At 44.3% G+C, this 27,950-nt stretch overlaps 3 protein-coding genes across 5 annotated transcripts; all 3 read right to left on the reverse strand.

The window, feature by feature from the left end:
- Window positions 1-350: 350 nt before the first annotated feature.
- Window positions 351-6,469, reverse strand: trpc4apa (transient receptor potential cation channel, subfamily C, member 4 associated protein a). Its single transcript, XM_037250799.1, has 18 exons — window positions 6,304-6,469; window positions 5,309-5,437; window positions 5,086-5,202; window positions 4,922-4,979; window positions 4,783-4,853; window positions 4,565-4,693; window positions 4,232-4,433; window positions 3,972-4,157; window positions 3,744-3,886; window positions 3,539-3,670; window positions 3,398-3,456; window positions 3,133-3,318; window positions 2,969-3,059; window positions 2,682-2,822; window positions 2,498-2,609; window positions 2,254-2,366; window positions 1,945-2,151; window positions 351-1,180 (listed from the first exon to the last, which is right to left on the reverse strand). The coding sequence occupies exons 1-18, from the start codon at window positions 6,427-6,429 to the stop codon at window positions 1,043-1,045; spliced, it is 2,340 nt and encodes a 779-aa protein (XP_037106694.1). The 5' UTR covers window positions 6,430-6,469; the 3' UTR covers window positions 351-1,042.
- A 345-nt stretch (window positions 6,470-6,814) lies between these two features.
- On the reverse strand, window positions 6,815-8,610 carry si:ch211-25d12.7 (src-like-adapter 2). The gene is made up of 7 exons (XM_037251455.1): window positions 8,374-8,610; window positions 8,205-8,301; window positions 8,043-8,129; window positions 7,857-7,960; window positions 7,618-7,770; window positions 7,315-7,438; window positions 6,815-7,224 (listed from the first exon to the last, which is right to left on the reverse strand). The coding sequence occupies exons 1-7, from the start codon at window positions 8,444-8,446 to the stop codon at window positions 7,104-7,106; spliced, it is 759 nt and encodes a 252-aa protein (XP_037107350.1). The 5' UTR covers window positions 8,447-8,610; the 3' UTR covers window positions 6,815-7,103.
- A 519-nt stretch (window positions 8,611-9,129) lies between these two features.
- On the reverse strand, window positions 9,130-27,733 carry ndrg3a (ndrg family member 3a). 3 transcript variants are annotated; one of them, XM_037251452.1, is made up of 17 exons: window positions 27,576-27,733; window positions 21,044-21,125; window positions 19,830-19,862; window positions 14,744-14,849; window positions 14,534-14,654; window positions 14,114-14,176; window positions 13,977-14,037; window positions 13,344-13,430; window positions 12,991-13,047; window positions 12,497-12,600; window positions 12,350-12,415; window positions 12,205-12,256; window positions 12,081-12,128; window positions 11,951-11,986; window positions 11,816-11,867; window positions 10,703-10,741; window positions 9,130-10,238 (listed from the first exon to the last, which is right to left on the reverse strand). In XM_037251452.1, exons 2-17 carry the CDS (start codon window positions 21,098-21,100, stop codon window positions 10,084-10,086), a joined length of 1,137 nt encoding a protein of 378 aa, XP_037107347.1. In that variant the 5' UTR covers window positions 21,101-21,125; window positions 27,576-27,733; the 3' UTR covers window positions 9,130-10,083. The 3 variants fall into 3 exon arrangements, with proteins under 3 accessions (XP_037107347.1, XP_037107349.1, XP_037107348.1); XM_037251453.1 differs by lacking the exon at window positions 10,703-10,741 and having other exon boundaries at window positions 10,084-10,238; XM_037251454.1 differs by lacking the exons at window positions 19,830-19,862; window positions 21,044-21,125; window positions 27,576-27,733 and adding an exon at window positions 17,628-17,968.
- Between the last annotated feature and the right edge of the window lie 217 nt (window positions 27,734-27,950).

Below are 27,950 nucleotides of genomic sequence, written 5' to 3' on the forward strand. Positions count from 1 at the left end.
AAAACATATTGGAACGCGGCCCCCAAGAGTCCCTCGTTAAGTGCACCTGTGTGAAAAGTTAGGTTCCTGCAGAACATGAAAATGAACTGATCTTTTCACTCAGGTGTGTTTAACGAGGGTAACTCGGAAACCATATTGGAACGCGGCCCCCGAGGACTGGAGTTCGACTCCCCTGGAAGCTAGGGTTAGGGGTTCAAACAACTCGTCGGCTTGTGGTCACTCACAATGCACACGGCAGCAGTGCTTGAGCCATGTTGGCCAGACCACGCAACTCAAATGAAAAGGCTCCCTGAATTCGAGTGCCTGCATAGTTTATTCTCTTCTCAAATCATCTCTGACAACAACCAAACTTTGTTACAAAAAGAAAAGCTTTAATCAACAGGTGTTATAATAAGCAATAAAAACAAGTGGATCTGTGCAACGTTTTATTCTACATTTAATCCAGAGCTAAGAGCCATTATTTAGAACAGGACAAAACAAACAAAGAGTCCCTCGAAGAAGCTTAGGAAGCTTCTAAAGATTGGATGATTTGAAACGAAGAGCCCCGGGCAAACAATGTGCTGGTCAGGCCAGAAAGCACCAAACGGTGGCCGACTATGAACGGCGGTGCAAATAGAGACAGGAAATGGGGATGGCCTCCGATGAAGACTCGCAGTTGGATGCAGCCATTTGACGCAAACTGAGGCGACTCGGTGAAAACGTACTCTTGCGACACTTGTCGAGTGAAACTTATTTCATAACATTTTGTAAAGATTATATAAAAAGGCTCTATTTTGTTCCGCCCAAAGCAAACGATCGATGCAGGCGTGATTTCCAAAGGTCCGTACATTGCCATAGCGTGGGGTCGGCTGGCTGGCTGGCTTCCTTCGTCGAGACAGCCGGGTGTCAGCCTCGACGTCAGGGCGGCACAAATGGGAGAGCCGGCGGGCGCTTCCACGGCTCAGCAGAGTCCACAGCGATGTCGAGTGCCCCGCCTCACCTGCGAGCCCCGCCCCCCACTGCCCCCTCTCCCAAGCAAACCGCACAGTGCACCCGCTTGCGGTCAATCTTCCAGCAGATCTCTGTCCAGATCCACAAAGGGCTCGTCAATGTAGCTGGCTATGGCACACAGGGAAGTCCTGTCTGAGCCGAGTAACACCGACACCGTGTCCTTCCAGTAGCTGAAGGGGATGCACGAGCTCTGTGGAGACAAAATGCCGTTAGGGGAAAAGTCATCTTGACAGCAACTCCTCCCTGACCGCCATGGAAGCTTGGAGCGGATTGACAAGTTAACGCTTCTCATCTTGACAATTTTTATATTCAAAACAAAGTTCTTGTTTACATTTCTTTCAGCAGTATCGTGACTCTAACAGATAGTCGAGATAGGACTTTTGTCACTAACACACTCCTCAGAAATGCATAAAGATAAGCTCACTGAATTTTTGACATATACTGTGTCCATTATATATAAAAAAAAAAAAAATAAGCGCTATGATGCCATTTCAAGTTGTGAAAATAGTTGTGAGAACATGTGTCGCAGTGAATGCAAAAGCTGCCACGGGAAGGCGGCGGCGGCAAACGTCATAACACAACCTTGACTTCACCTTGTAGGCAAACAGTTGGCCCTCAACAAAGCAGCTGGCGGCTGGCAACATGCATGTGAGCCGGTGTTACGTTCCTCTCTGGCATGTGTTCAACATTCCCTCTCCTTTTAGCTCTCCTTTGGTCCTCGCTAACTGCTGCGAGCAACATCTGGCTCAAGACATGCCAGGCTCCGTTCAACGACACTCCCTGCCTTGTACTGACCGCTGGTCTCGCTCTAATAAAAATAGCAACCTGATGTAGCTTAAAGAGCAAAAAAGGGGTGGGAAACAATGTTGAAATACAAAAATGCTAGACAGCTAGACTGCTCGCAACGTATAATGCTCCACCATGCTTAGGGATCGCTCGAGGCCTCGCACTCACATTCTCCAGACAGGTGCTGTCTTTGTCCTTGTTGAGGTAGTGACACTGCCAGAAGCGCAGCAGGTTGCGGAAGTTGTTGAGCAGACAGCCGGGGTACTTCTCGGCGTACTCCTTCTCACGCAAGGCGTGAAGGTAGAAGGGCAATTTGGCCTTTCTGCGGGCGAGCATGAGGATGACCAAACTGGTGTTCAAACAGCTGACGTTCTCCTGAGCAAAGGACACACGCGTGCAGAAGTGAGTGGCTCCAAATTGGCTTTTTCTTTGTTTTTTGTTTTTTAAACGCTTCAGTGCAGTAAGTTGTTGTCGGACCTGCGTGAGCGTTTGCACGTTGATAATGTTTACTAGTCGGAAAAGGAAGGCCAGCCTGTTCTCCATTCTGGCCATGTAAGACAGCAGACAGCATTCGGACAGCACCTCCACCACTGTCAGGGCGCAAAAAGCAAAGTTAGAAAAAGTATTTCCAATTGTACAGCGGAAGATGGAAAAAAAAAAATAGCTAAAGGTGCGACAAAAAAACGGAAGATTGTCTGAATAAATTTTTTTTTTTTTTTACCCTTCACATCCTCAGTTTGGCTTTGAAACCGGTCTAAGGAAAGCACGATGCAGCGCACCAACATGTTGGAGTCCACCAAAGAACTGTTGATCTGCGTCAGGAAAGTCTGGAACTGCACAGGACAAATAAAATAGTCAACTGCGACAAAATAGTTACACTACTAGCCAGGAAGAGACAAACATACCTTCTCCGGCGTGTTGACATACTTATTGAACCTTTTAAAAGCATCAATGTTGAACTTCATCAGCTCTCCGAGCAAATCGAAGTAGCTCTGCAAGACGTCTCTGGAGGTGCAGCCGCTGTCGATGATGCAGAACAGGATGTGCTGTCACGAGAGGGAAGAAGAGTTAGGAGCGACATCGCTACAAACAGTTTGTTCTACTCTACCAATGGCGCTCTAGAAATTGTGTCTTAAAGTTCTTTTATTTTGCCATCTCACAGAGATATTCAATTACAAACAAGTTCAATTACCTCCAGCAGTCCTCTCTTCAGGAGAAACATTTGGTCTGCATAAGAAGTGGCTCCTCTCAGAAAACTTTCCACTGCCCTTGCCTGCCAGAATCTATAGCCAAAGAAAGACAATTAAGGAAAAAAGAAAAAAACCCAAGGACCATCTTGTTCGCTCTATGGCTGACCTGAAGGATGAGTCTGGTGGCTCCTTCTTCATGACGGTGAGGAGGCGCGTGAGGAGCCCCTTTTTGCCGTCGCACACGAGACTTCTGTCAGTGTTGACCAGCGCCTCCACCTCGGGAATGTTGGCCTTCATGGATATGGCACTCAGTTCATTCAGCTCCTGGCTATTCAACAGCAGGTACTTGTTCCTGAGACACAAAGGTCATGCTTTGAGAGGCCACGTTGGAAATCTCAAGCGAGAGCGCTCGAGGTTGAAAGACGACTTACTCGTGGTGGTCACTGAAACTTTGAAGAAGACGCAAAAACTGGATTTTGAAAGAGATTTCCTGCAGCATACGAAAGGACAACATGATGTTAGAATGATGCCATTTCATGAAACGAGAGGAGAGTCCTTGTCAAAGTGCATACAGGGCTGCAGTCGCAGTTCTCATTCTGGCCGTGCACCACGTGGTTGGAGAGAGTCAATTTCCTCCAGATGAGCTTGTCGAACAAATTATTGAGACCTGGGATGAGACGGAACTCAGCCAGCATCTTGTGGACCTGTAGAGACACCCAAAAAAAAAAAAGGTTAGCGGCACAGCACATCCCGTGTAAATGCCGCACGGCGCTCTACCTGGTTCCTCTGTCGGCCCATGAGGAGCACACACAGCACATAGAGCACCTCCACTTTGTACATGATCTCATGGACAATTTTCATGGATGGGGGCAGACGATGTCTCAGCGGGCTGGGGACCAGCGAGCTTTCATCTGATGACTCTGAAGACCCAAAAAGAGAAATGTTGTCGGCGTGTTCGGGGCTCGCACCGGCGCCAGCATAAAGTGGCGAAAAGCGTCGTCTTGCCTGTGCTGCTTTGCTCCGCCTCCTCCGTGGCCATCTGCATGAGCGCGTCCAACACCAGAGCGTTGTCCAGCCACGTGTACCACTCCTCCAGCTCCTGCAGGAAATTGGCCCCTGTGGCTTCCGACACCTTCCTTGTGGCCAGCTTACACAGACGCTCGATGAACCCGGGGATGTTCAGCAAGGTGACTGTTGCCAGAGGTGACTCCGTATGATTCTCAATCAGCAGGTCAAAACAAAAGTGCTCTCTGACGACAGCTTACCCTGATTGACCTCGGCGCGTGAGGGACTCGAGTTCCGTTTCTGCTGAGCGTTTTTGGCCAGCAGGGTGTGCTTGTCGTCGTTGCCCAAGTCGGGTTCCGAGATGGTGACGGAGAGGATGCGGCAGAAGTTGGCCAACTGTTGCTGGTCAAAGCTCTGAACCAGGCCTGACAGGTTAGGGATGCTCTCGAGATGGATCATCTCCTGACAAATGCAAAATACGATGTACCGATAGATGTGAAAATATAGTAGATGCAATATGAGGGAATTTTCGGAGCTTTTGAACTACAAAAATCATTTCTTTGTTTTTATTTAGGGGCAGAAAAAGACAATACCTTCTTAACTCCGAGTATGTCTTCAATTAGCGTAGCGGTCTGTAGAAAGGTCTTCTTGTTCGTCATCAGTGTGAAAAGGAACAGAACAAAGTCATCCCTCGCAGCCAGACTTTTTGTCACCCACTCCGTCTGATAAAAGTCAAAATTGCAAGTCAGTTCATATTCGTGCTGTAGCAGCACACAAAATGAAGGCCGCTTATGCACATTGGAATACTTACGCAGATGCAGCAATTGTAGAGAACGCTAAGGCAGTCTTTCACCAAATCATCATTCACTGTTGCAACAGCATCTGCAAGTCAGCAGGTTTAAGTTAGGCTCCTCTTGGAATTCAACTACAGCTGTGACTTATAGTCTTACTTTTGGGGTTCTTCTTCTGCATAGCTAAGGTGGGTCTCATCAAGAGTTCTACAAGCAGCTGCAAGACAAAGGAAGTGACCATTAGTGTTGTGAGTCTTTCAGGTTACATTCCAGGTTGTACTCATACTCATGCATGACAATGCGGTGGGACGTGTGAATCTTACATGGACTCCACCAAAAAGGTCAAAGGTGTGCGTGTTGGGGAAGGTGGATTCCTGAGCAGACTTTCTGTCCTCTGTGACAAAAGACATGGCCTCCATAGAGAGTTGGGATGATAACACCTGGTCGAACATAAAGCCATATGTCGTCACGTTCTTAATTTATTACAGAATTAAAATGACAGTATAAATTTGAACTAGAAATAGTTGGGTCAATGAAAATCCTCACCTTAATGAGGCCATGGGCGTGCGAAAGGTCACTGTTGGGATGACTGCTCTTGTAGAGCTTCTGGAGCAAAGTGGGAATGCCTTGCCACTTGGCTCGCTTGTCTCTCTCCTGAAGGAGACCCCCCGGGAGCTACGCAGCACAATCAGAGGCAAACATGATTAGAACACACGATGGAAGCAAGCAAGATCAACAGCGAATTTGCTTTGGATTGATGTCAAGAGGTTGTAAAGGACATTTGGAGCATCCTGATTATGCTATCAAAGTGAAAAAGACGAACGTGTTTGTGCTAATTCTGAGTTGAAAATCTTGAACTAGCTCCGGTGTACCTAAAGTGTAGACATGTCGTGACAGGTGTTTCTGAACTGCTGTTTGACTGAACAACACAAGCCTAGAAAAGGATTTAAAAAAAAAAAAATCAGGTTGTGCTGCTTAATATACGAGAAGTAGCTAACTTGATCAAGTCAAATTTGTCAAACAGCTGTTGTCAGCGGCTCCTTTTATGGAAACCACTCGCATAGTGGTCGGTGGACATTACGTAATCGCCTGAGCCGTTCAGCTGGCTAAGCTAGTTAGCTGCCTGCTTGCTTACGTTTACTGCAGCGTGAAAGACAAACGGGGAAGGAGTTTGTTGCAGTGATGTTGCTCCCTAACAGGATTCACGAGACTATGAAAACATGAAGCAAACTGCTTCCGCCGAACCCTCCCTGTTGCTTATGCTAAGCTAATTTGCGCTAACAACAAAAGATTACGCCAACATTTGTGCCCCATTAGCAAGGAGAGCTAGAGGAGGAGAGCTGCACGTTCTACTTGTTTGTTCGGAAAATACCGCAAATGTTGCACCCTGTTGCAAAATGTTAACGAGGCGGTGCGTCGCCAATAACGTCTGCCCGATTGCGTCTTGCTTTTCAGGCAGTACTCCAGAACGCAAATCCCTGGTTTGGGGCGAGCAACTTTCCGACGTCTTTTGTGTCCAAACGCAACATGGTGTCGCTTACCTGTGTCCCGCGACTAAACGTCTGCCCTGTGATTTTGCTCTCGGTGAACTTGAACACGATATTACTTTTACAATTTCTTTGTTTTGCCCCTGTGCAATGGGACTCGGACGCCTTGAGCGTCGCCATTATTTCTTCTTCCTGAAGTGAGCTGTCCAGGCAGGAAGTGGATGGAAGCTATCATCAACCTGGAGGGCAGTTAGGGGCCACCTGCTGGCCGAGGAGGGAACACCAGCTTAGCGCGACTTAAACTACGCAAGCATTCTTCCCCACCGAACAATTATATAACTTGTCACTTGCCAACATATCTACAGTATGGAATTTTCCAAAAGTGATAAATAGAAACATATGTCAGCACGGAAAGCTTTTCCACTACTCCCTCTCCAGTGATTGCCACTTGAGATCGGTTACATTGATATAAAAAGCACTGTATATCAAAACGATGACTCACAATCAGTTACATTTACTGTACTATAAATGTATGTGCTCATCATTCAGAAAACACAACACATCCGCATTTTAGGATCTGATTAGTTTATAGAAACAGAAAAAATATTCACTATCATTAAGATGGCAACACACATATCGCAACTCCCACAATTAAAAATAAAAAAGCTCTTCTCATAAACATTCAATAATCACACATTCATGTATATTGTACATTCGAACTGCAGTAAATGATAAATTAAGAACAGGATCGGCTTTTCATCAGTAGTCAAATAAAATGAGCCTCAACTACTCCATGTTTAGTCCGGGATCTTCAAAAGAATATCAGTCTTTGTAGCCAGATGAAACTTTTTGGTTCAAGTGTCCCAGCCGTGATCGTTGCCTTCTGTCATTTGGAGGTACGAGCTGATGGACTCCCTCAGGCCTTCACTCACCATTAAGACGCTTGACCCTGTTCTCCTTCTTAGAAACATGGATCTGAAAAATAATTGGAGCAGTGCTTTATGATACTTCATCATCATTAAATGTTTGCATTTCTTGATGTGATGTCTCACGACGGTCCCACACCTGCTGATGTCCTTCCAGTTGTTGCTGGGCTTCCTGTCGGCCGCGGGTACGTCCTCTCTGGGGACGGCCAAACCCTGGACGAAGCAAGGCCGATCCAGCCGACAGCAAAGTTTATCTGCAGACTCTGTAAAATCAGGGGTGGTATACTCTGTTACACCGAACATGAGAACGATTGCATTACAGATAGGTGTGAAGTGAAAAACAAAATGTTTTTTCTTTTGTTGTTTCTCCTGTTTGCTCAGAGCATAGGCAGGTTTGATGATTGCTGGACATATTTTATAATTTACCACCAAGTCAACAAACCTGAGTAGTGTTCCACCAGATGTTTTAGAGAAGCGAAGGAGCGCGTTGGAGATATGTAGAGCCGGCCATTTTGGAGTCGATAGATGAGGTAGTGTTTTATACAATTTGAGTAGAGAACATTGACTCGCCATCGGACAGACAGAGAAAGGCAACCTAAAGCAATAAGAGCACACACACAGCATTAAGTTACAAAACAGGCAGTAATGTGACGAGCCACTCATCTCAAACATAAAGCGGACCTGCGTGCGTCTCTGACTCTCGTATCAAGAAGCTTCCAATGCGGTTTTCTGGTTGCATGAGAAGCTCTTCTGCTTTGTGCCTGCTGATGCCTGTGAACAGCCACCTGGATAGCGAGAGAGAGGAGACAGTAAATATGAAATAATAACTCAAATGGGTTTCACGATGACAAGAATCTCATAACTTACCTATGTGTCACTTTGGCGACGTATTTGGCGGGAATGTACATCTCTCTACTTGTGGTGATGGACCTGACCATCAAAACATCACCATCACTTAAGGAGAAAAAATAAATGTTAGCATATTTGCCCGATAATGTGAAATTTATCGTTGTGAGATCAAAAGCATACTCTGATATGATGGTAAGTCTCTCCCCGATGCTCATGCCCAACTCTGTGCTACCAAATGATGGAAAGTCGTAGAGGGATATGAAGGTGTCTTCGGGGACTGCGCAAATGTTGCATTTGGGTAAATGTTGGAACAGAAAGTCCTGTGGAATGTCGAGTGGATAAATCCTACCTGACGAAAGAGGTTCTGGTGGATTTTCCAAGACGGTCACGTTGTAACTGGACTTGGAGCGGCTGATCCCCATGGTGTTTGATCTCTTTTGGTGGTTGTCTGAAACCCGTCAGCAGTTCCGAAGTGTCCTGATGAAAATGTGCTCATCTGCCATATAAATGGAAGCTCAGCTTCTCTGTCAGACCTACAGAAGGTCAATCTGTATGAGTGCTGTGCAACCAGGAAGGCTGCTCTGTTCTTGCAGCAGCAAATGAGTGGGTGGGGTGGTTTTGTTTACGGATGAAGCTTCCTGTGTACTGCTCAAGAGCATTCACATGCACATCTCTTTGTATTTTTCTGTCTTTTGTTTGAGGTTTCCCATCCTCCGCATCTTTTTCAAGGAACTGATGTAGCCGAATGGCATGAAATCTTTCGATTGAATGATTTGTTTTGTGGCTTACCAAATGATCTGCTAAGGGACAGCATACAGTTTAATCTGCTCAAAATGAGACATCAGATTGTGATAAGAGTAATCTCAATATGAATCAAGTTCATCACATCTTTCACAGAAATTGCAAATGCGCTGCTAAATATAGATGCCCTCATCTGTGACAAGAGGTGAACATGCTGCGGAAGTAACTGCGGCTTGAAGACAACTCGCCACAGTCGCTTTATTTGTTCCACTAACAAAAGCAGAAGCGATCACTGAAAGCACAATTTTTTTCCTTTTGAACGAAGCTAGCTGTTTTACATAGAATGTGAAACAACAAGCTGAAGTACTTGTCATCATCTACCTCTTTATTGAGTAGTAAGTAAAAGAGTCAGCAGACAAGTGAGAGGAACGAACGCCTGGGTCACATGACACGAGTGCAGTAAAATCAACACAAAGATCAACAATGCAGAAATAAAACATTCAGCGTAAACAAGGTGGACAAGACAGTATTACACATTTGAATGCTAAATATTACTTCAAGCTAATTTTAGCTGGCATGTTCAGTTGACCTTAGGTACACAAAGCCATCTTCCTTCTGCAGCTACGTTTCGTTAAGCAAACTGCAGAACTGCCCAAGTCATTTTGAACGTATTGTCACAGACACACAATTGACAAAAAAAAAAAAATTACTTAATATTAATGTGATGGTGTTTTATTTGTATTTTTTTTTCTCCTCCACAGTTATGCAGGTCCTGGAATGTGCCAAACCAAGTCAACTAGACACTTCTTATCTTCTAAAACATTCAAACATGACTTAGGCAGTTCCGCTTCTAGGCCAATGCTTAGTCACTTTTATACACTTCCTGCATCATAGTGCCGCAATTTGTAGTCAAGTCTTATAGTTTAAAAACGCACAAATATACAGCGACTCACAATTCATGGAGGCAGCCTCTTTAGGATCTCAAACTAAAGTTAGCATTATAGCATTAAAACCAAGTTAGCATTACAGCGTACGACGATAAAAACAAAGTTATGTTCTAGTACTTTGGAACAAACATAAAAAAAACAATAAATACGAGTAAGGTGAGTGGATCACGTGTGAAACTACAAGACATCAGAACGGTTAAGGAATGTGTTTCTGTTATAACGAGATGATAGGTTTCTGTTATATGGTTATTACACCCTCTTCTAAATCACATGGTTCGCCACGGAACCTGCGGGCGATGACTCGAGGGAGAGAAAGCGCATGACAGAGTACATATAAGTTACAAAGTGAGCGAGTACATGGGTAGAAGATTTTAGCAGGACACCTCCATGGTCTGCGGTGCGGCCGGGGCGTTGTTCTCCAGCAGGCTGTTCAAGTTGTGGCGGCTGCGGCTGCTGTCCATGGAGGTGATGCTGGACGAGGAGGCGGTGCGTGAGCGAGCCAGCCGAGTCATTCCTGCTGACGGCACTGGCGAGGTGGAGGGGGGGGGGAAAAAAAAAGAAAAAAGCAATTTGAGAAAATCCCCGCCACTTCAAAGCGCACTTGCATTTCCTGATGTAAATCACTACCAAAGAGCTGTGCAAATATGAAGAAAGTAAAGTGAACAAAAAGTTAAGCATGTTTTCATTGAAACATATATTGAGGTATCACAAGAAAAAAAGAAAGTGTATACAATCAAATAACACCATCAGTTCATGCAAAACAAAATAAAAAAATAATCCATGCTAAAGGATCTAAACTAGGCTCCAAAGGGGGATCAATGTGCATCAAAGTATGCCAGAAATCCTCGTGTACAAAAAAAACACACGGTGACCTTGTAAAGCGTGTCATAGAGAGGATTTCGGCGTACATTCTGCATGCCATTCATCCACCGCGCGGTGTTGGGAGCCTTCAAAGCTTTCAAGTCGGGCAGCTATTGAAGACCCTGGTACCTGATTCGTTGCTCAGGTGACTGAGAAGGACATAGGGAACTGTAGGCGATGATTCAAGAAGGAAACAAAGAGGAAGAAAGGTTGAAAAGGTTCTCTTGTTTCAATCCACCTTTTAGCTTATTTGTGACTTGAAACCAAAACAAATCACAATATAAGAGCAAATGAGATTTTTGTTGTGTTTCCTACATTCCACCACAGTGGCATTGTGTTAATGAGGGAAAAGTAGCTTTCAGAAGCATGCTGAGGTGTTCCGATTTATTTTCCAGCCTCTCTCGGGATGGAAACACTCTTTTTAATCTCAACTAATCCCACAGTGGCATTTGCTCAACAGGAGGACTCGACGGCATTTCAGGCAAAGCACCAAAGGGCACCTCGCACATTTTGGAACACAAGAGCAGAATTTTAATTTCGCATTTGTCTTGAATGTCCAAAAACACAGGTTTGCGCTTGACATCATCATGCCTCCACCTGCTTCAAATCAATCAAAAAAAAAAAAGAAATGCAACCTTGTGTGTTGCGCAATCGAGCAGAAAATTACATTGTACCTTCTGAACAAGCACAGCTGTACTGACATTTCTATTATAAACTGTAAAGTGAAACTGAAAAATGAAAAGTAGCCTCATGCGCAACGTCTCACATGATCGAGGCCTTGATCGTTATCAGCAGAACCTCCGGAGCTTGCACTTTTCCCATTGCTATTATTTTACACTCAATGACTTTTTGCGGACTTGCACGAATTGAGGTGAACATAGTTGAACACTGCACTGCAACCAGAGACAGTTTGCACAGAAAGCAAAAGCACACCACACCAAACCCAAAAGCGCTCCTTTGAAATCTTTTCACCATTTCAAGTGTCTGCATCATTCCAGTCACGCTCACACCTCACCTACTGTTCGTTAGCGGTCCTATTGAACACTACAGGGTGCAAAAGGGCAAACCGGATTAGTCTGTTGGTGTGCAGGCAGCAAAACGTGGCCGCTGCACTCGAGTCAACAGGAAGTGCACTGAAGGAGACTGACCACATACACGTCACTGGCGTTGAACTTGCGCATTCGAATCGGTTTGATTATGTCGCAAGATACTTTACAGAACAAGAGAAACAGGTGTACTTACTGTAGCCCATTCCCTGAACAAAATACTTGAAGGCCTCAGCAAGTTTTCCTGGCTGTCAGCAGACAACATGACAGAGAAGTTAGAAGGCAAAGTGAAGCATTGACACGGATGCACCTGAAGAAGCGAGAGTCGTACCTGAACAACCTGGGGTAAGCCTCCACAATCGGCCATCTGAAACAATTGAGAAAAACCATCAGTTGGAGCCAAGTATGACGACCAACATGTTGCAAATTCAACATTGTGGCAAATGACTAAAAGGTTTCACCTTCAGCAGAGTGGTCTTTGTTGGATTTAACCTGGAATTGCACTCCACCTGAAAGAGCAAATTTGAGATGATGTCGAAATCCACAGCTTGATTTTGGGAACAAAGATGACGGTTTGTCATTTACCACAGCGTCCACAGCGGGTGATGTGTCACCTACCACCAGCAAAGCGGGGCACCTGGAAAGGACAAAGTTGTAACCCTCGCAGGCTAAAAAAAAAAAATCACACAACTCCAACTTAATCGTAACAACGGCGGCCATGAACACGTACGTTAGCGTGTTGACGGTGTCCTCATTCAAGCCTACGATGGGCCGTTCGATTTCAAGGTCCTGGCGACTGTGGAAGAAAAACGAGGCAAGGTTGGAGGCCTTACAAAAACAGTTGCATGAAATACATAAATAAAATGTTGCATCATACTATTGGTAGGAGCCACAAAAGAGGGCCAAGTTGTCCTGGTTGATGTCTTGTGCGATATGTAAGCGGTAAGTCTGGATCAGCTCCTGGTTCTCTGTTAGCTCATCCTAGGGAAAGGAGAGAACATTGATGCTGCTGTACGGTGACTTCGGCAAAGAATGATAGAATCGTCCAGCCTGCATACAACTCATGAGGACAGAGAAAGTAATTAGTGAATGTCTATCTGCAAGATGAGGTGAAAGTGTCCTGGGAAATTTAGTTATGTAGGTCATATACTGTACGTCGCAAAAAAAGTGAAGTATTTAGTAGAAGGCCAAATTAAATCGGAACTATTCCAAGACTGGCAGGTCAAGTCTCTGCCTGCATCCATGTCACATTTTTTTCATTATTTGAAAGATAAAATTGAGTTTTAAGTGTAAAAAAAAAAAAGAAAAAAAGAATAACAATGAACAGAGAATAAGCAACCAAATGAGGTCAATGATGTTGCATCAACTCACACTGCTGAAATGATGAGCCATGACGATATCCACCAGGTTACTGGTCCATCCAGTCAGCTGTGGACCAGACGGAAAAAAATAAACAAAAGAGACAGAGGCTGCCTTCTTGTGAAAATCTGCTGCATTCAAGCTGACATTCGTTTCAAATGACTGATCATCAGAGGCCTGATTTTAAAACATGACACTGAGCAGTAAATGCATTTAGAGTTGTGCTGTCTGAAGGTAATAACCATGAACCTCTTAATACACAGAGAACATTAGATGAAAGCATCCTGCAATACTAAAATGGCGTGCGCAGAGGATTGCTGGTAAATAATTGAAACGCTGCGACGGGGTAGCACAGTTGTACTGACTTTCGAAGCCGCCCAGTCGATCCAACCTTCCGCGCACGGGTCAATATTGATGAGCACCAACCCCTCCACCAGCGTGGGATTGTTCAGCTGCAAAGGCAAGAACAGCTGTCAGAGCTCATACGATGGAGGAGGATTTAAAATTATTGTCTAGTCTTTGGGGTGAAACAAGCACCACCCTGATTACAGTTGAGGCGTAGCATGAAGCCATTAAGGCAAATGAGGCAACATGTCTTCATGGCAACTGAGGAAATAAATACTGTGAGAAGGAAGCGAAAAAAATATAAATGCCACCACGGATGCTGTGACTGGGAAACGACTTTGTTTCTACTCGGTTAAAGCAAATGAATGTCGGACTCCATTTTTCATTCTCAACAAGACAAGCTGTGATGTTCCTTAAGGTTGTTTCCAACCACGCTCTCGCTTTGTCTCCTTTGCTCTTCCCTAGTTCTTTCTCTTTTTATTAACACAGATTACACTCATTTGAGCTCTAATGCTTCAGGTGGGGAAAAGACCAGGGTGATTCATCAGCCAGACAGATTGATGAGGGAACTGCGTTGGACGAAGCGAAGGAACTCCGCCAAACCAGACGCGAGGCCTGGAAGAGCCTTTTTTCATACAGATGTTTGGACTCACGGCGAAGCGAGTGAGGACGTACGCTCCTGCTCCCACACCGATGCCGATGACGCTGTTGACCCTGCGGGGAAAGCGCCAGTTACAGCGAGACTGTTAGCCAATATATGCAGACGACGGCTGTCACGGGCGTGACTCACTTGAGCTGAGTCATCACGGATGGCAGCATTTCAGCCAATTCATCCATCGTTGGATAGCGATAGCTGGGGACACATTGGTCACAGAAGAGCATATGAACCTCCTTGGGTCCGTTCTTTATATGTGTAAATTAATACGGCAAGTTGAGCTCATCACAAATAAATGTACCGTAATTTTCGGAGTATAAGTCGCACCGGAGTATAAGTCGCACCAGCCATAAAATGCCCAAAAAAGTGAAAAAAACCATATATATGTATATAAGTTGCTCCTGAGTATAAGTCGCCCCCCCACCCAAACTATGAAAAAAAACCGCGACTTATAGTCCGAAAATTACGGTAGGTGCCCATTAGCAAACAAAGCTCCTCTATTTGCACTAAAATGTAGGTGATGAGCGTTATCAGCGGACGCAAAGCAACTCTCACCTGCTGGGGAAGGGGGGTGCGCCCTCCTGCTGGCCGGGCGCGTCCACGTGGACCACCGCAAAGTGCTGCGTGATCTCCTGCATGTCCTCGTAGTTGAACAGGGTGTTGAAGCACGACTTGTCTGGAAAGGTGCGAGCGGAAAGCGCAAATTGGGTAAGGGTTCAGATGTTTTGGTCACATCCGTGTTGTGAATATGTTCTGCTGACTCACGATTGAGGCCAATGTCGTGATAGGTGAGGATGATGGGTCTGTTGCCCTTGGGAACACCCCTCATGGTCACATGGAGAACGCCATGAGGAGTCTCAATGTCATGCTCCTGTAGCAACAAATGGGGAGGGGGAGTCAAGAGATGAGCACGGTTTTAAAGAAAAGAAAACAAAATTGCTTTTATGTAAGTGCGCCCAACGGCTGTTTGACAGTCTCATGAATGAATCCCATGAACCAACAAAATTGATGTCTTTTTCAAAACTGCCAATGCGGCATATTTCTCTCTCTGGCTAAGAAGTACAAATGAAGAGTTGATGAATTAAAAGGTTGCTATAAAAAAACAACAACAACAGGGGCATTACATGTGACTTCCTTGCTTGGGCGTTGAATAAACAACTTCTGCCCCACAACAAGGAAATATTAAAAATACAGTAACGGGACGTTTCTATGGGGTCTGATTCAATTATTGGAGTGACATCGCCTTTCAGTTGTTATAAAACTTTAACAGAAGAGGGATTTGAGTCTCAGAATAACAGGATGAATGATTTAGAAAGTCCCACTCGAGCAAAGCATTTGCATATTTAAAGAGTCTCTCTTTTAAGGATGCAGAGCATGCAGCAAGCTCCTCTCCAGCAAACGCCCCCTGTGCCCTTGGATAGAAAAAAACAAAGAAAAAAAAACACTGAATGAGCTGCTGGACAAAGATTTTTCATCAAAAAAAATGTCCTTTTAAAGGGGAGAACTGAAAATTGCATGCAGCGCTTTTACAAGTATGACGCTGCAAAAACTGCTTTGTCGAGCGTCTTCGTAGAGGGAGGGAGGGAGGGAGGCATTTAAATTCAGACCAGCATTTTCTTTTCATTTGAGCACAAGAGCCGCTTTAGTCACACAACATCCAAGTAAATAGATCAGCGGGGTCATTTGAAGATGCTGGAAGGTAAACGGTGAATTAACACAATGGGAAAATCGTGCAGGTGAGGCTTTGGGCATTATTTCGAAATTAGTGTTACATTGTAAGATCAACGCATTTAAATAAATCTGAAATATGAAAGAGCAGGCAGGTCACTGCGCTCTCCTGGTCTCAAGGCCTCTTGGGATGTCAAGAGAGAGAAACACTCTCGGCACGCTGCCGTTTTTGTCGCTATATATTTTGATGCTTTGAGATGATGGACAACCTGACAGAGGTGCTGAAGGTTAGTTGTCGGGGTCTCAAGGACAAGGCTGCGGTCGTTTGAAATGAGCAAACAGTGACGGACGGGCATGCCGACACGATGCTTTCATTTTGGCGCAAGTGTGGCCACGGTCTGGTTCACACAATTACGGGCAACAAAACAACATGGAGGGAGCCAGCAGCTGCAAGCAAGCATCGGAAACTACTAAATATAACCTCACTAAATATAATTACAATTGTAAATCAAACAAGGCATCATTGAAATTGATAATCAATCTGATAACTGATTAATTGACGATGAATGGAAACTGCTACAGGCACATAGATACATAGTGGCAACTATATTTCAAAGTATTTTAGCCAATGACGTCGGCAAGGACACAAGAAGTCACGTGCTGCCCGCAATATATCGGCCAATAAAAGTAAGAAAGTACTCGATGTCCCACCAGCCAAAAACATGATGGCATGACTCATAAAAACGGACGCGAGCCATCATTTCAAGATATCGTGCCTTCCCCGAAAAGTTATGCCGCAAAAGAAAAACAAGAAAATAAGGATTGTCAAATGTGAGAGGAGAAGCAGGCCTTGAAAAGCCGTTTAGCTGCCAGCAAGGGTTCTGCTCAGAAGCATTATCGATCCGGGAGATGCGTCTGAAATCATTTCCTGTAAACAAACACAGTGCAGCATCACGACGGGGGGAAAAACAAATTCGGGGTGGGGCCGTGCGACTGCAGCTCAACTGGCTTTTTATTTCTGTGACAGTTTTTTGAATGGGCAAGCTCACCCCCGCACCAGCTTTGTGGCTCAGGAGGTTGCCACAGGCAACTGCAAGGTGAAGAAATCTAGGTGGAGGAAAACAAGCGCAATATGTCACGCTGTCCCTTCTCCTCTTATCAACGCGCCCCTCGCCTGCTCACACCACCCTGCTTGGAATATCAATCACCGATGAGGGAAGCATTACATGGCAGAAAGCCTGACCAGTCAGCAACTGCCAAATGACGTGCGCACATGCACACGCGCACGCACACACCGAGTCTTTTGCTGTGCTACAGCATTGATACTTTTTTACGACCAAGCATAAATAACATTATTATAATATCACACTGTTCGCTAATGACACAAACACAACCAGCGCTGTCATCAAATCTTGCAAGTGCAGATTCAAAGTCTCCAGGAGAAGCTGCTACATTGGATTTCAGCGTATTATTGCTACAATGTGTTGGGATGTGTGACCTCTCAGCGTTTTTGGGTGAGGACAGAAAAAGACTTTGATGACTTGAAAAAGAAAAAAAGACAAGCAATGTGAAACCACAGATGTGGTCGTGACACAAACACACCTGCAGCCTCAGACATGAATCCAAACATACATGACCCCGCTCTCCCTGGCAGGCACGTACGCACCTTTTAGTTGCACAAAATTGAACATCACTGAGCATCATGGCACTTCATCTTTCGCAATTTACAAGCTGAGCTGACTCCAAGTATGGACATGCACACACAGACACACTAAATGGTCATGCCAAACTAGCAGCTGTCCATGGGAGGGAAAAAAAAAGTCTCTGCTGTCTCCCGGAGGTGGTGACAAGGACCACCAAAGCTTTCTCCTTCCCAGCTGCTATTGCTGAGTCGTTGGGGAAATCACACATTAAGCCAGCCCAGTCGCGAGCAAAAACCCGAGCATCCAGTCAGGTGTATTGAGAGGCATTTGTCACTCACCACTCCATTGCCAGAGCATGCAATCTGGTCCAGATCCAGAATAGCTGACATTGTTCCCCCACACTGGAGAGTGGTGTGTTATGCTATGTATGACTGTGTGCTAGGCAGCTTTGAAGAGCTCCGAAAGGAGGAGGAGGAAGAGGAGGAGGGGTTGGAAGGAAAGCAGGGATAAGGTTTGGTGGCGGCGGTAACAGCAACAAGACGAAACGAGAGAGAGAGAGGAACACAGCAAAGGAAAGTGAGGAAGGGATGGGCAAATCTGAATGAAAGCAGAGGATGCAGATCGACCCGGGGAGGGTGGAAGACACGAGGAAGAGGAGGCGGAGGATTGGAAGCACGCAGATTGTGCTTAGTAGTCACAGTGGGTCTGCACGTTCAGCCTTCAGTGCGTCTAATTGGATTGCGGAGAGTCAGGTGGGTAGAGGGTGGAGCCATGAGGGGAAAAAAAGAACGGTGGGGGTGATGATCGTGCAAAGATGCAGAGGCCATCCAGGAATACGGGAAGGCTGCTGACATCCTTCGGTCAGGCACGCTGGTTGAACTTGAAAATATTATGTTCAGTCATCATATTGAAAATAAAGTGTCTGATGTGAGAGGCTCAATCTCATCTGAAATTATTTTGCTCGACAGTTTTGAACTCTCCCTTTTGTCCCCTGCATAGATGAGAACGGTGGAGGACGCTTGTATCAAACTCGTCCCTAAAAACTGCCAATCCTGTGCAGCCAATAACCAGCAGCATAGGTGGGTCTAAAGGAAAAACGTTGGATTCTCATTGGTCACACCATGCATCAGCAGCAAACTTGTTTTTCACCACACTCAAGTCTACAGTCAAATAGCCAATAGAGGGCGCTAGTGGACCAAATCTATTTGAATGGACAAAGGCAATGGACAAAGGACAGCTTTCATAACACACTGAAAGTGAACTGTTGCCCTTTTTTCCGACTATAACAGATTTTGCCTTCTGCTAAAAAATTATCCCCCAAAAAATATGATACAACCTTCTCAGCTACTTCCACTCCACTCACACGGTGATGGTGCCTCCTCTAAATGTTTTACTATAAATGATTCTTTACTTTCCAAATTGGTATAAGGTCACATCTCTGCAACATCTACTTACTAATGCATGCATGAGATGAAAACGAGAAGCAGAGTAGAATTTGAAGTCAGCGCTATAGCACCACAATAAACTAGCTAATAGTGCCCTCTTCTTGGCACAGTTAGAAATTGCCAGTGATGTTTTGCATACACTGTGGCAAGAAGAAAGCTGTCCAAAAGAACAGGGGACATTTCAGCCCACCGCAAATAAAGCAGTAGAAATACGACTTGACATAAAAAAAAAATTGAATTCATAGAATGAAAAGCACAGGAAAAAGCAAACATTAAATTCACTACTTCCTTTAAGGGGACAGTCGAGCATTTTCTCTTGATGAAATAGCCCCGCGTAGAACATACAGTAAATAAAGGCCTGCAGTCCCATGGTTGGAGGAGGCTGAGTCACGCCACCCTCAGTCCGACAGGGACGTCATAAACAACACAGGACTGCAGCGCCACACCCTCCACAGAGGTTGTGCGCTTTCAGCCATATTGCCTCATCTTTGAAGGCATGTCAGTGGATCTTTAGAGGCACAAATGTGAAGAAAAGCTGGACATGCGTTCACAAACCCCGTGGCATTATGGGGGTAGAAATAAGTTTGAACGTACTGGCAAATGCGTTCAAACATATATATATATATATTTATTTTAATGAGGTTAGAATTTATCTGCAAGTAGGTTCATACATATTTGCCAGTCAACATTTTTTTTAGTTAAATTGGCAGTTCCAGACTTCCGTACATCGGTGATAAAGACTCTCCACAGGAGGCCTCGTAGTATTGTCTTGTCCTACAGGAGGGCTCCCTTTTTTTAATTATCGGTTCGCAAAAATAGTAACATGACATTCCTTATTCTGATTCAAATCTGACCCTGATTGACTTTTGACAAAGTTTTGTTTTGTATTCAAACAGTGCGTTTGTCAACAGATAAGAGATTTTTCTAAATCATGTGTCAGCATGTATAATGAACAACATTGTTGGGTAGGTAGCAATGTTCACATCAAGGTCAACAAACAAGCGGGATCAAAATAACTATATTCCCAACCATTAATAGAACAGCCTTGAATTTCTGCTTCCCAGATAAATAAAAAGGGACAGACAACAGACTCACCTGACAGTCAAAATCCTGAAAGTTGCGTGCATTCTGTAAAAAAACAAAAACAAATTCCTTTGAATTACATTCTTTTTGTTCCCTAAAATTAGGTCTTTATTACTTACAACATTAAAGTCATTTATGCAAACCAATAGAATAGTTGTGTGCACATTGAAAATATCTTCTTTTCAACTGGACAGTGTAATGTCCAAGTGGCAAAATGTTCGCCCCCTGCGATGGAAAAAAAACAACTGTATTTTGCTCCTTGATTAATATTCCATGAACAGTACTTTGCTTAGACTAGTGGGGCCCGTATAGTGCATTTTATTTAAAAAAAAAAAAAAAAATTGTTGCCTTCCTCACTTGGTTGTCAGGGATTACAAATTGCCGCACCACTTTGGCCAGTATGTCGGTAAACATTAAGGCTATTAGATTTTGTAAATGATTGTTATTTGTGTTGATATCGAAGCAGTAGATACTGCATGAGAAAGGCTCTCACTGGCAGCAAACATTTGAGAACGGAGCACATACGGCTTCTCGGGCTTAATTAAGCTCACTAAAGCGTGTTTGTGCTCCACATAAATCTATTTTGATAACACAGTTCCTTTTGCTCTACTGCATTGTGCTTTGCAATGATTGCTTTTTTTGGAGGTTGTTGAAAATGAGCCAGCCACTAGATGGAGTGAGAGGACAGTGGCAGTCTCCTTATTTCGAAGATGATCCATTTCCCAGCCTGTCTTTCAAAGACTGAGCTTCTTTGAGAAGTGTTCCCCAGTTCAGTCAAAAAGGAGGAAGAGCTGATAACAGCATCCTCATATGCTCTCTGTAACTGGATCGTGAAAACATTGGCTGCAGTACACGACAAACACTCCAAGGGGTCCCTTGACAAATCTTTTTTTCATTATATCGGATGCAGACAAATAGGGACAAGGCAGAGATTTTTTTTTTAGTGCACACTTAGGATTTGTCCCAGCTCAATAAAAGTAGAAAATATTTCTATTTTTGTCCTACTTTTGCCTTTGATATTTTTCTTCCGCACCATTGAGGACATAAATAATTCACTTTGATGAACAGTACTGCAGAGTAGGAATTTGTGGTCTATTAGTGGATGCATTTGAAGGGGAGCACTATTTGTGGCTTTAACTGTGTTACACCCCCCCGCCGTGTGTGTGTTTGTTTCAGTGAAGAGGTTTCAGGCAGGGGTCACCAGCAGCCCTTTTGGACCAACGCACCTTATTGGTCAGGAGCGGCTTGATCTCAGTCAGCTGTACATCCTGGAGCTCATCCATGATCCTTTTTGGTCACCGTGGAGCGCTTCAACCAAAGAGGAAAACAAAGAAATGATCAGGAGATATGGCTGGCATTTGTGATATTCCTTTCACCAGAAAGGTCACGCAGCTTGTTGTCGCAGGTGGTTTGCAGACACATTGACGCACGCGTGCGCGATAAAACAAATCAGGCTGACTTTTACCCTTGGAAGGGGGGACGCTTGTTCATAATTAGCGAACAAGATCACAGATATCAAAATGTCCGCCTACACCCCTCTCCAGGAAATCTCCCTGCGTGCGCCATGTGAGGACAAGAATGCATTGAGACAACCACACGGTGAGAAACCTAAATGGGCAGCCTCGACACTTCCTGTGCAGTGAGAAAATCTTTGAGGGTGACCTTGGATTGCAGACATGAAACAACCTTGACGGCTGGTTAGGTAGAGCAGCCAACAAACAGTGTGAGGTACCAGCAACAATCATTTCAAAGTGTCAGTTACTCTCCCACCACAGACACAGCAAGGCCTGGTGACGCACGAATATGGTCAGAGGTCGTCCTGTTCTAGCAAGAGATGGTGTCAATGCCCTGAAAGAAAAAACCAAGAAAGCAGCAGGAAGCAAATTGTACATAAAACAACTTGAATGGCTGCGAGGGGGGAAAACAAGACCAACCAAATCCCTGCTGACAAATCCGGCTCAAGTGCCGACTAAATAATATTTAGACAAGTGAACCAGGAATACAAAAACAACAAATACTGTGCATGCTTGAGCAGATTGACCTGTTCAATCCAACACTTCCTTGCACTTGTGAAAGTGCGAGCGTATCGCTGAATTACACAATTGTAGGCGGTCGGTCGTACAATCTTTGCAGTTAGGGACAAAGTGCCTCAGGTGACCGACAAAAACAAACCAATTTCCTTTCGGGAATCGAGCCCCTCAGCCTAATCGAACTCAACGCAAATCAACAGAGCTGCTCGACTGTTGAGCGTGTGCAGCCGTCGCCATGGAGACTAAGCGTGTTGCTGATGTTTATTCTAAGATGGGATATCCCCAGGGGGAAAGATGTGAAGCGAGGAAAGAATGGCAATACATTGTGCTCGGAATTAGGAATGAATGAAGCATTGCTCCTCGGGGCAATGCGTCTTTGGTGACATTTAGCCCTCCTCGCCGAGGCTCGAGTGAGTCATGCGCGGCCGCTCCAAATGACAGCAAAGCACCGGCGGTGTAACTGCAGCAAAATATTAGGAAATGTAGATTTCAGCCACGGCAAGGAAATCCCTCTTGTTGTTTACACGTGGTAGGTGGCATCTTAAATTGTGAGTAGGCCATTGTGGATGATGAATCACAGCAGAAAGTGGAGGCATGCGTCATCTGTCAGTCCGCCTTTTCCATACGACAAATCCAAAAGTAAGCAACACAAGTGTGTCTGTGCTTAACCGGCGCCTCGGTATTAACTAGGAACTAGCAGACTTCACACCGCAAGAGAAAGTAGGCCAGAACAAATTCCAGAGATGCTGTTGCTGCTGCCAACCAACACAAAAGCCTTACGGGTGGGTATGTCCCTTTTTCTTTGTGCAACGCTGGCCCAAATGATGTGTGCATTGCTGAGGTAGCACCTAACTCACTCAAAATGCCAACTTGTCACCAGCAAACATCTCTAATCATTTGCCGGCATATTCTTCTAAAATGAGAGTTCCAAACTCATTTTTGGCGCTGTCCGCAATGTCGTCATAGTTTTCTTCAGATGGCCATTATGAATGTCAACGCTTTATATTATATACAGTATAGGCGGCACAACAAACTGATGAATTACTAGTATTCAAATCAGAGACTAGTAAAAAGTATTTAAATATTTTGAAAAATAAATGCTAATAAAAAATGCTAGCAGTGTCTTTATTTTTAAAAGTGAAGACAATTTGAAATTTGAGTATTGACACGAAGTTGATGTAGAATTTGTCTTGGAAGGCCACATAAAATGACGTGGCGGGCCGCATCTGGCCCCCGAGCCTTGTGTTTGACACCTATGTTCTAAGACTTCGTTGTTATCTGTGCAATTTGATGATTATCCTCAAGACACACACCCCTTTTGTTCCTCTGAATGCATCACAAAAATGATTACGAAATACATCTCTGATGTTTTCTTCTGCCTCGGGGGTCTATTCTTATCTGACGGTGGCTTTGAAAATGAAAACAGGTACTTACAGCCACAGCTGGCTTTGGATTTGAATTGATCAGAATGGATAGAATCGAACATCCAAACACAATCTGGTCAGACAATTGTTTTTTTTTTTTTGAACAGTGCAGGCATATGTTAACAAATCAAATATGAAAACATCAAATCACGCATGGGCACATTACCGGTTTCAAGGTTGCACACATACACAATGGCGCACAGACACACACATTTGTGGTATAGGATTGATGCACATCTCTTGAACAAGGGCAGTTGCATCTTTATAGGGGACATTCTGAAGTGGTTGCCCATCCGTAAAATGATGAATGTGTTCCGAGGACCAGCCTACTTTATTAAAGACGACTGTATAAATTCAGACGCAGCAGTGGCGGCGCCAGTGTGTCTGCAGGTCCTGCCCACCAAACTCACACAGACGGCTGCAAATATTTTATAACCTCTTCATGGATCATCCATCAATAATATATTAATCACGCATATCCAAACTATGCACAACCCTCAATGAAAGCACGTAATTGTCGTGCGGGGTGAGTGAACACATAGCTGGCCCACTTCCCTTCAAATTGCTGTGCAACAAGCAAGAACCATTTTGATTCTGAATGAAGAAATCGTCCTCCGTTTTGTTCCAACCAAAATCTTCATTTATTCTTCAAACTTTCAGGAATGATTCTCCGCTGGAGCGAAAAGAGCCTGAAAGGTCAAAAATGCAACATTCGGGGGTCAGACCCGCTCCGACACACTGGATGGAAACATTTGAAAACTGCATTCATAAAACATGACGGCAGTCCAAAGACATGACAGGTCAACGGTGCCAAGACCTCAGATTGCGAACGCCCAGCACGGCGCCAAGTGCACCAGCGCAGCAATCGGCACGCAGCCTCCCGAGAACGCAAGCTCAGCTAACGAAGCACCCCATGTGGTCAGCGTGCCGTCATGACGGCTGACAACTCAATCGGCCTGAGAAACACAAGGGGTGGCTCCTCTGACGGCGCCCCTCTCAGATGTCCGCCGTGGAGGCCGCTGGTATCCTTGGCAACTCGTCTTTTATCCTCAGCTGATAGTGCCGCTGAGATCGAATGACCTTTTTTACCACCATGTACGTGAAGGGGTTAGCATCTCTGCAACCGTTTCAAACGTGGAAGGCTTTACACAGCACTCTATAGCTTCTGTTCCGCTTTCATTAAAAAAAAATATCAATTCAATTTGAAAAAAGTCACAGTAACTTTTTAATACTACTAATATATACTATTCTAAAACTCTTACTGAAGTTGACAAAAATTATGTACAATGAAGCTCATATTGTTTATTTTAAACTCTAATATGTATGAAACTATTGCGCTTGTAAAAAAAAAAAAAAAAAAACCTCCACAAAGACGGAATTACCGATACACTTGTGACTGCGAGTCATCTCATTTTGGGTGTCCCAATTGAACAGATGCTTCAAGGAACTCCGCCTGAAGTGCTTTACGCAACACGGCCGGCGGCGTGAGGATAATGCAGTCTTTAGGGAAGGTGCAGCAACAACAACCATCACCACCAAAATTATTTAAACTTTGAGTAGTTGTGCCTCCCCAAACAGAAAAATGTGCAAATTTATGTATGACACATGTTTTGATTCCAGGCTCAAATTGTAATATATACAAGTCACATCTGTGTATAAGCACCAAGAGCCAAAATATGAAAAAAGTCAGAGTTATAGTCAGGAAATGACTGGTTTTGTACTGTTGGACGAAAAAAAAACGTGTTTCCTTGGGAAACAAATATGATTACAATCAGTATCATGGACCCTATCACAATATCTCCATTCAATTTTTATCAAGGGGCACATCTCAAGTCCAAATGTAAGACCTTAGATCAACAAGTACCTCTGTGTTGCTAAAATGGAACAAGAGGACTGCAAACTGCGAGGCGCAAGCTCAAAATACTCTTTTAGATAGCACGCAAGGGATAGACGTTGGGTTTGGTTCGGGGCGAGAGGGATTCACGCGCGTGTTGGCCTCAGCTGTTTTTGTTCGGCCGTTTGGAAGCTGCTGTGCAAAGCTGTAATTCCATCCCTCCTACAGCTTCAACTACAGGTGCAACTCAGAAACAGCAGAACGGATCGACAAAAAACAAAACACAGCAAATACGCGCATCCACACTGGAGAGCTGCTCGTTTCAAGGTTTTCATTTCCAAGCGACATTAAACGTCAAAGTTGGATGCACACACACACGCGCAGTGATGACTGGCTATCAGCATATTGTCTTAATTACTGCCAGCGTATCTCCAGCAAATATTCTTCCTTGACATTCATCCTGCCCAAAAAGGATTTACTATCACATTATAATACGCTCTAATCCCAGTAGTCCTATTTATGCAATTTGTAATGCCTCCTGAAACACAAGTTTCATTTAACTTTTGCAACCTTTGTGTCACTGCTAATGATACTAACGCCATGGCATCCATGGGGGACACCCATGTTTGAGGTCACTGAGCAATTCAGTGCTATTACCTTTCAATTTGGACTTCTTTTTAGGCTTCTGTGAAGCTTATGCTAAAAAGTGTGATCTCGGAATCCATTAGTAATCCCCTCGACTCTGTTCCTTTGTTACAAAAGAAAAAAAAAAGTCATTATCCGTCAATTACTGTCAGAAATTGGATATTCGGAATCGAGCTTCGGGCCCTATCAGCTGTCTAGTGCATATGAATGAGAATGTTTCCTATGCCCTTGTTAACAAATCTATCACAAAAATCTGCTCCTTTTTCACACTGAATTAGCTTCCAGGCAAACTATATGTTTTGTATAATAATCAACCAAGAGAAGAATACCTCCTAGGATACAGCAATAAACCTCTTTTGCTATGTAAACAAAAGGCTGGTTAACAGCAACAGGGCTGTTCTGTTAATAGTTAGCCATGGAATCTTCCAGTCTGAACAATGACAGTGTTGTAAGTGCAAACACCTCTGCTGTTTGTTTACTGTCAAAACTCCTGTCACACTTTCCAGGTCATGTGACTGCTGGAGGGGCTGGAGGAGATGAAGACTGGAATTTTGCTGAGAAATATGTTAGATGAAGCCATCGTGTCTTTAACAATGATGTTTACATTAGGTAAGGTTCCTCGTGGGATTCAAAGTAAAGTTCCCCATTCGGCCTGCTTATGATGGACATTTTCAGTGGAGGCAGGTGAGGCAACTTGTGGGCTTGACACTCGCAAAAGTAAGGTGGTTAACTTCCCGAAAACTATCGGGACGAACAAAGATTTTAGATGAAGGTTGGCTTGAGTGAGGCAGTCAGCAATATAACCTAACCTGACACCAGCTCTGCAAATAAAAAGTTTGTACGATAAGGTTTTTGTAGAATAAGGTCAAATTGTCATTAGTTTTTTTTAAAGGTATTTTTAGCCTATATAACCCACCCCAAGTTTATAAAATACATATATAATAACTCCCTTTTACACGTAGCAAACTGCCATTAAAACCAACACCTGACGCTTTACTTCCCACCTGTGTGACCTTCAAGGTGCCACCAGTGACATTGTCCACCATAATGTGCTGACACTACAATTCTAGAATTTGACTTGGTTAAACTATAAAATGATGAATGTGACTACACAAACTGTCACAGACACACTATTTGAGGGGGAAACAGATGACAGTCGGTGTCAAAGTAACATTTCGAGTGACAACATTCAAAGATAATTGCGCTAATGCAAACTCTCAGACCATAAACTAGGTCGAAGAGTTTGTATTAGCGCATAGATCAGTTGCCAACATAGCACCACTTGTAATGACACCCAAAGGAACACTTCATTACAAATGCTAACGCACCGTTGTAAAGCAATCCGGATGACTTCCATAAAAAAAAAAAAGATGCGAGTGTACGCATTGCATATGCGAAGCTAAAGCATAAATATGACTATTTATAGCAAAAGCGCACACTTTCCATGTTATGTCATGGTTGCTGACCGACGCCGTAGGAATAGAGACAGCCTCGTGTGCGCTTCCATTAGCTTGCGTAGGTGATAGAAGACAAAGTAAGGCGGAAAAGTGGCGACACGGGGAAGAAGAGGGAAGCAACATAGCAGCACTGCTGGGAACTCCATTGAAACTGCAGCGGAGCGCCTCGCTCACGCTCTCTAAACCGAAATGTTTGAATGAATATGGAAATGCTACATAGCGACGGCGGTCACGACGCGTCCATGACAGCAACACGAACAGGTTGGGGGGGGGGGGGGGGGGGGGGGGTTATCCGACGAACAGATTATCTCTTGGCACATCTGTAATTTACAATGCCGAAGGGATAACGCTGCACGGCACATGCTTACCTTGACGATGCAATAGTAGCGTTTTGTTTCGCTGTTGGTTTTGGGGTAAAATACGAAGAGCGCTGCGCTATTTTATCGTCAAACGTAAGATTCACCGCACTAAGCTCGCTTGCCGCTTCCTCTGCTCCAACTAGTATTTCGACGTGATTGTGGGCGGTGCTACGCGCTGCGTCGGAGACGGTCGGACAGCCAATCGGAGAAGACGCTACCGAGCAGCGACAGGAAGAAGAAACAGAGGTCATTTTTTTCCCCATTTTTGTCAACTTTGTTTTTATTTTTGACGATTCTATCTTTATTCGACAAAAATAAAAGAAATAATAATGTTGACTAAATAAATAAATAATAGTCATTTGAAAGAAACAGGACGAATATGTG

The sequence above is a fragment of the Syngnathus acus genome, chromosome 5 (genome assembly GCF_901709675.1).
Source record: "Syngnathus acus chromosome 5, fSynAcu1.2, whole genome shotgun sequence".
In the NCBI taxonomy this organism is placed as follows: Eukaryota; Metazoa; Chordata; class Actinopteri; order Syngnathiformes; family Syngnathidae; genus Syngnathus; species Syngnathus acus.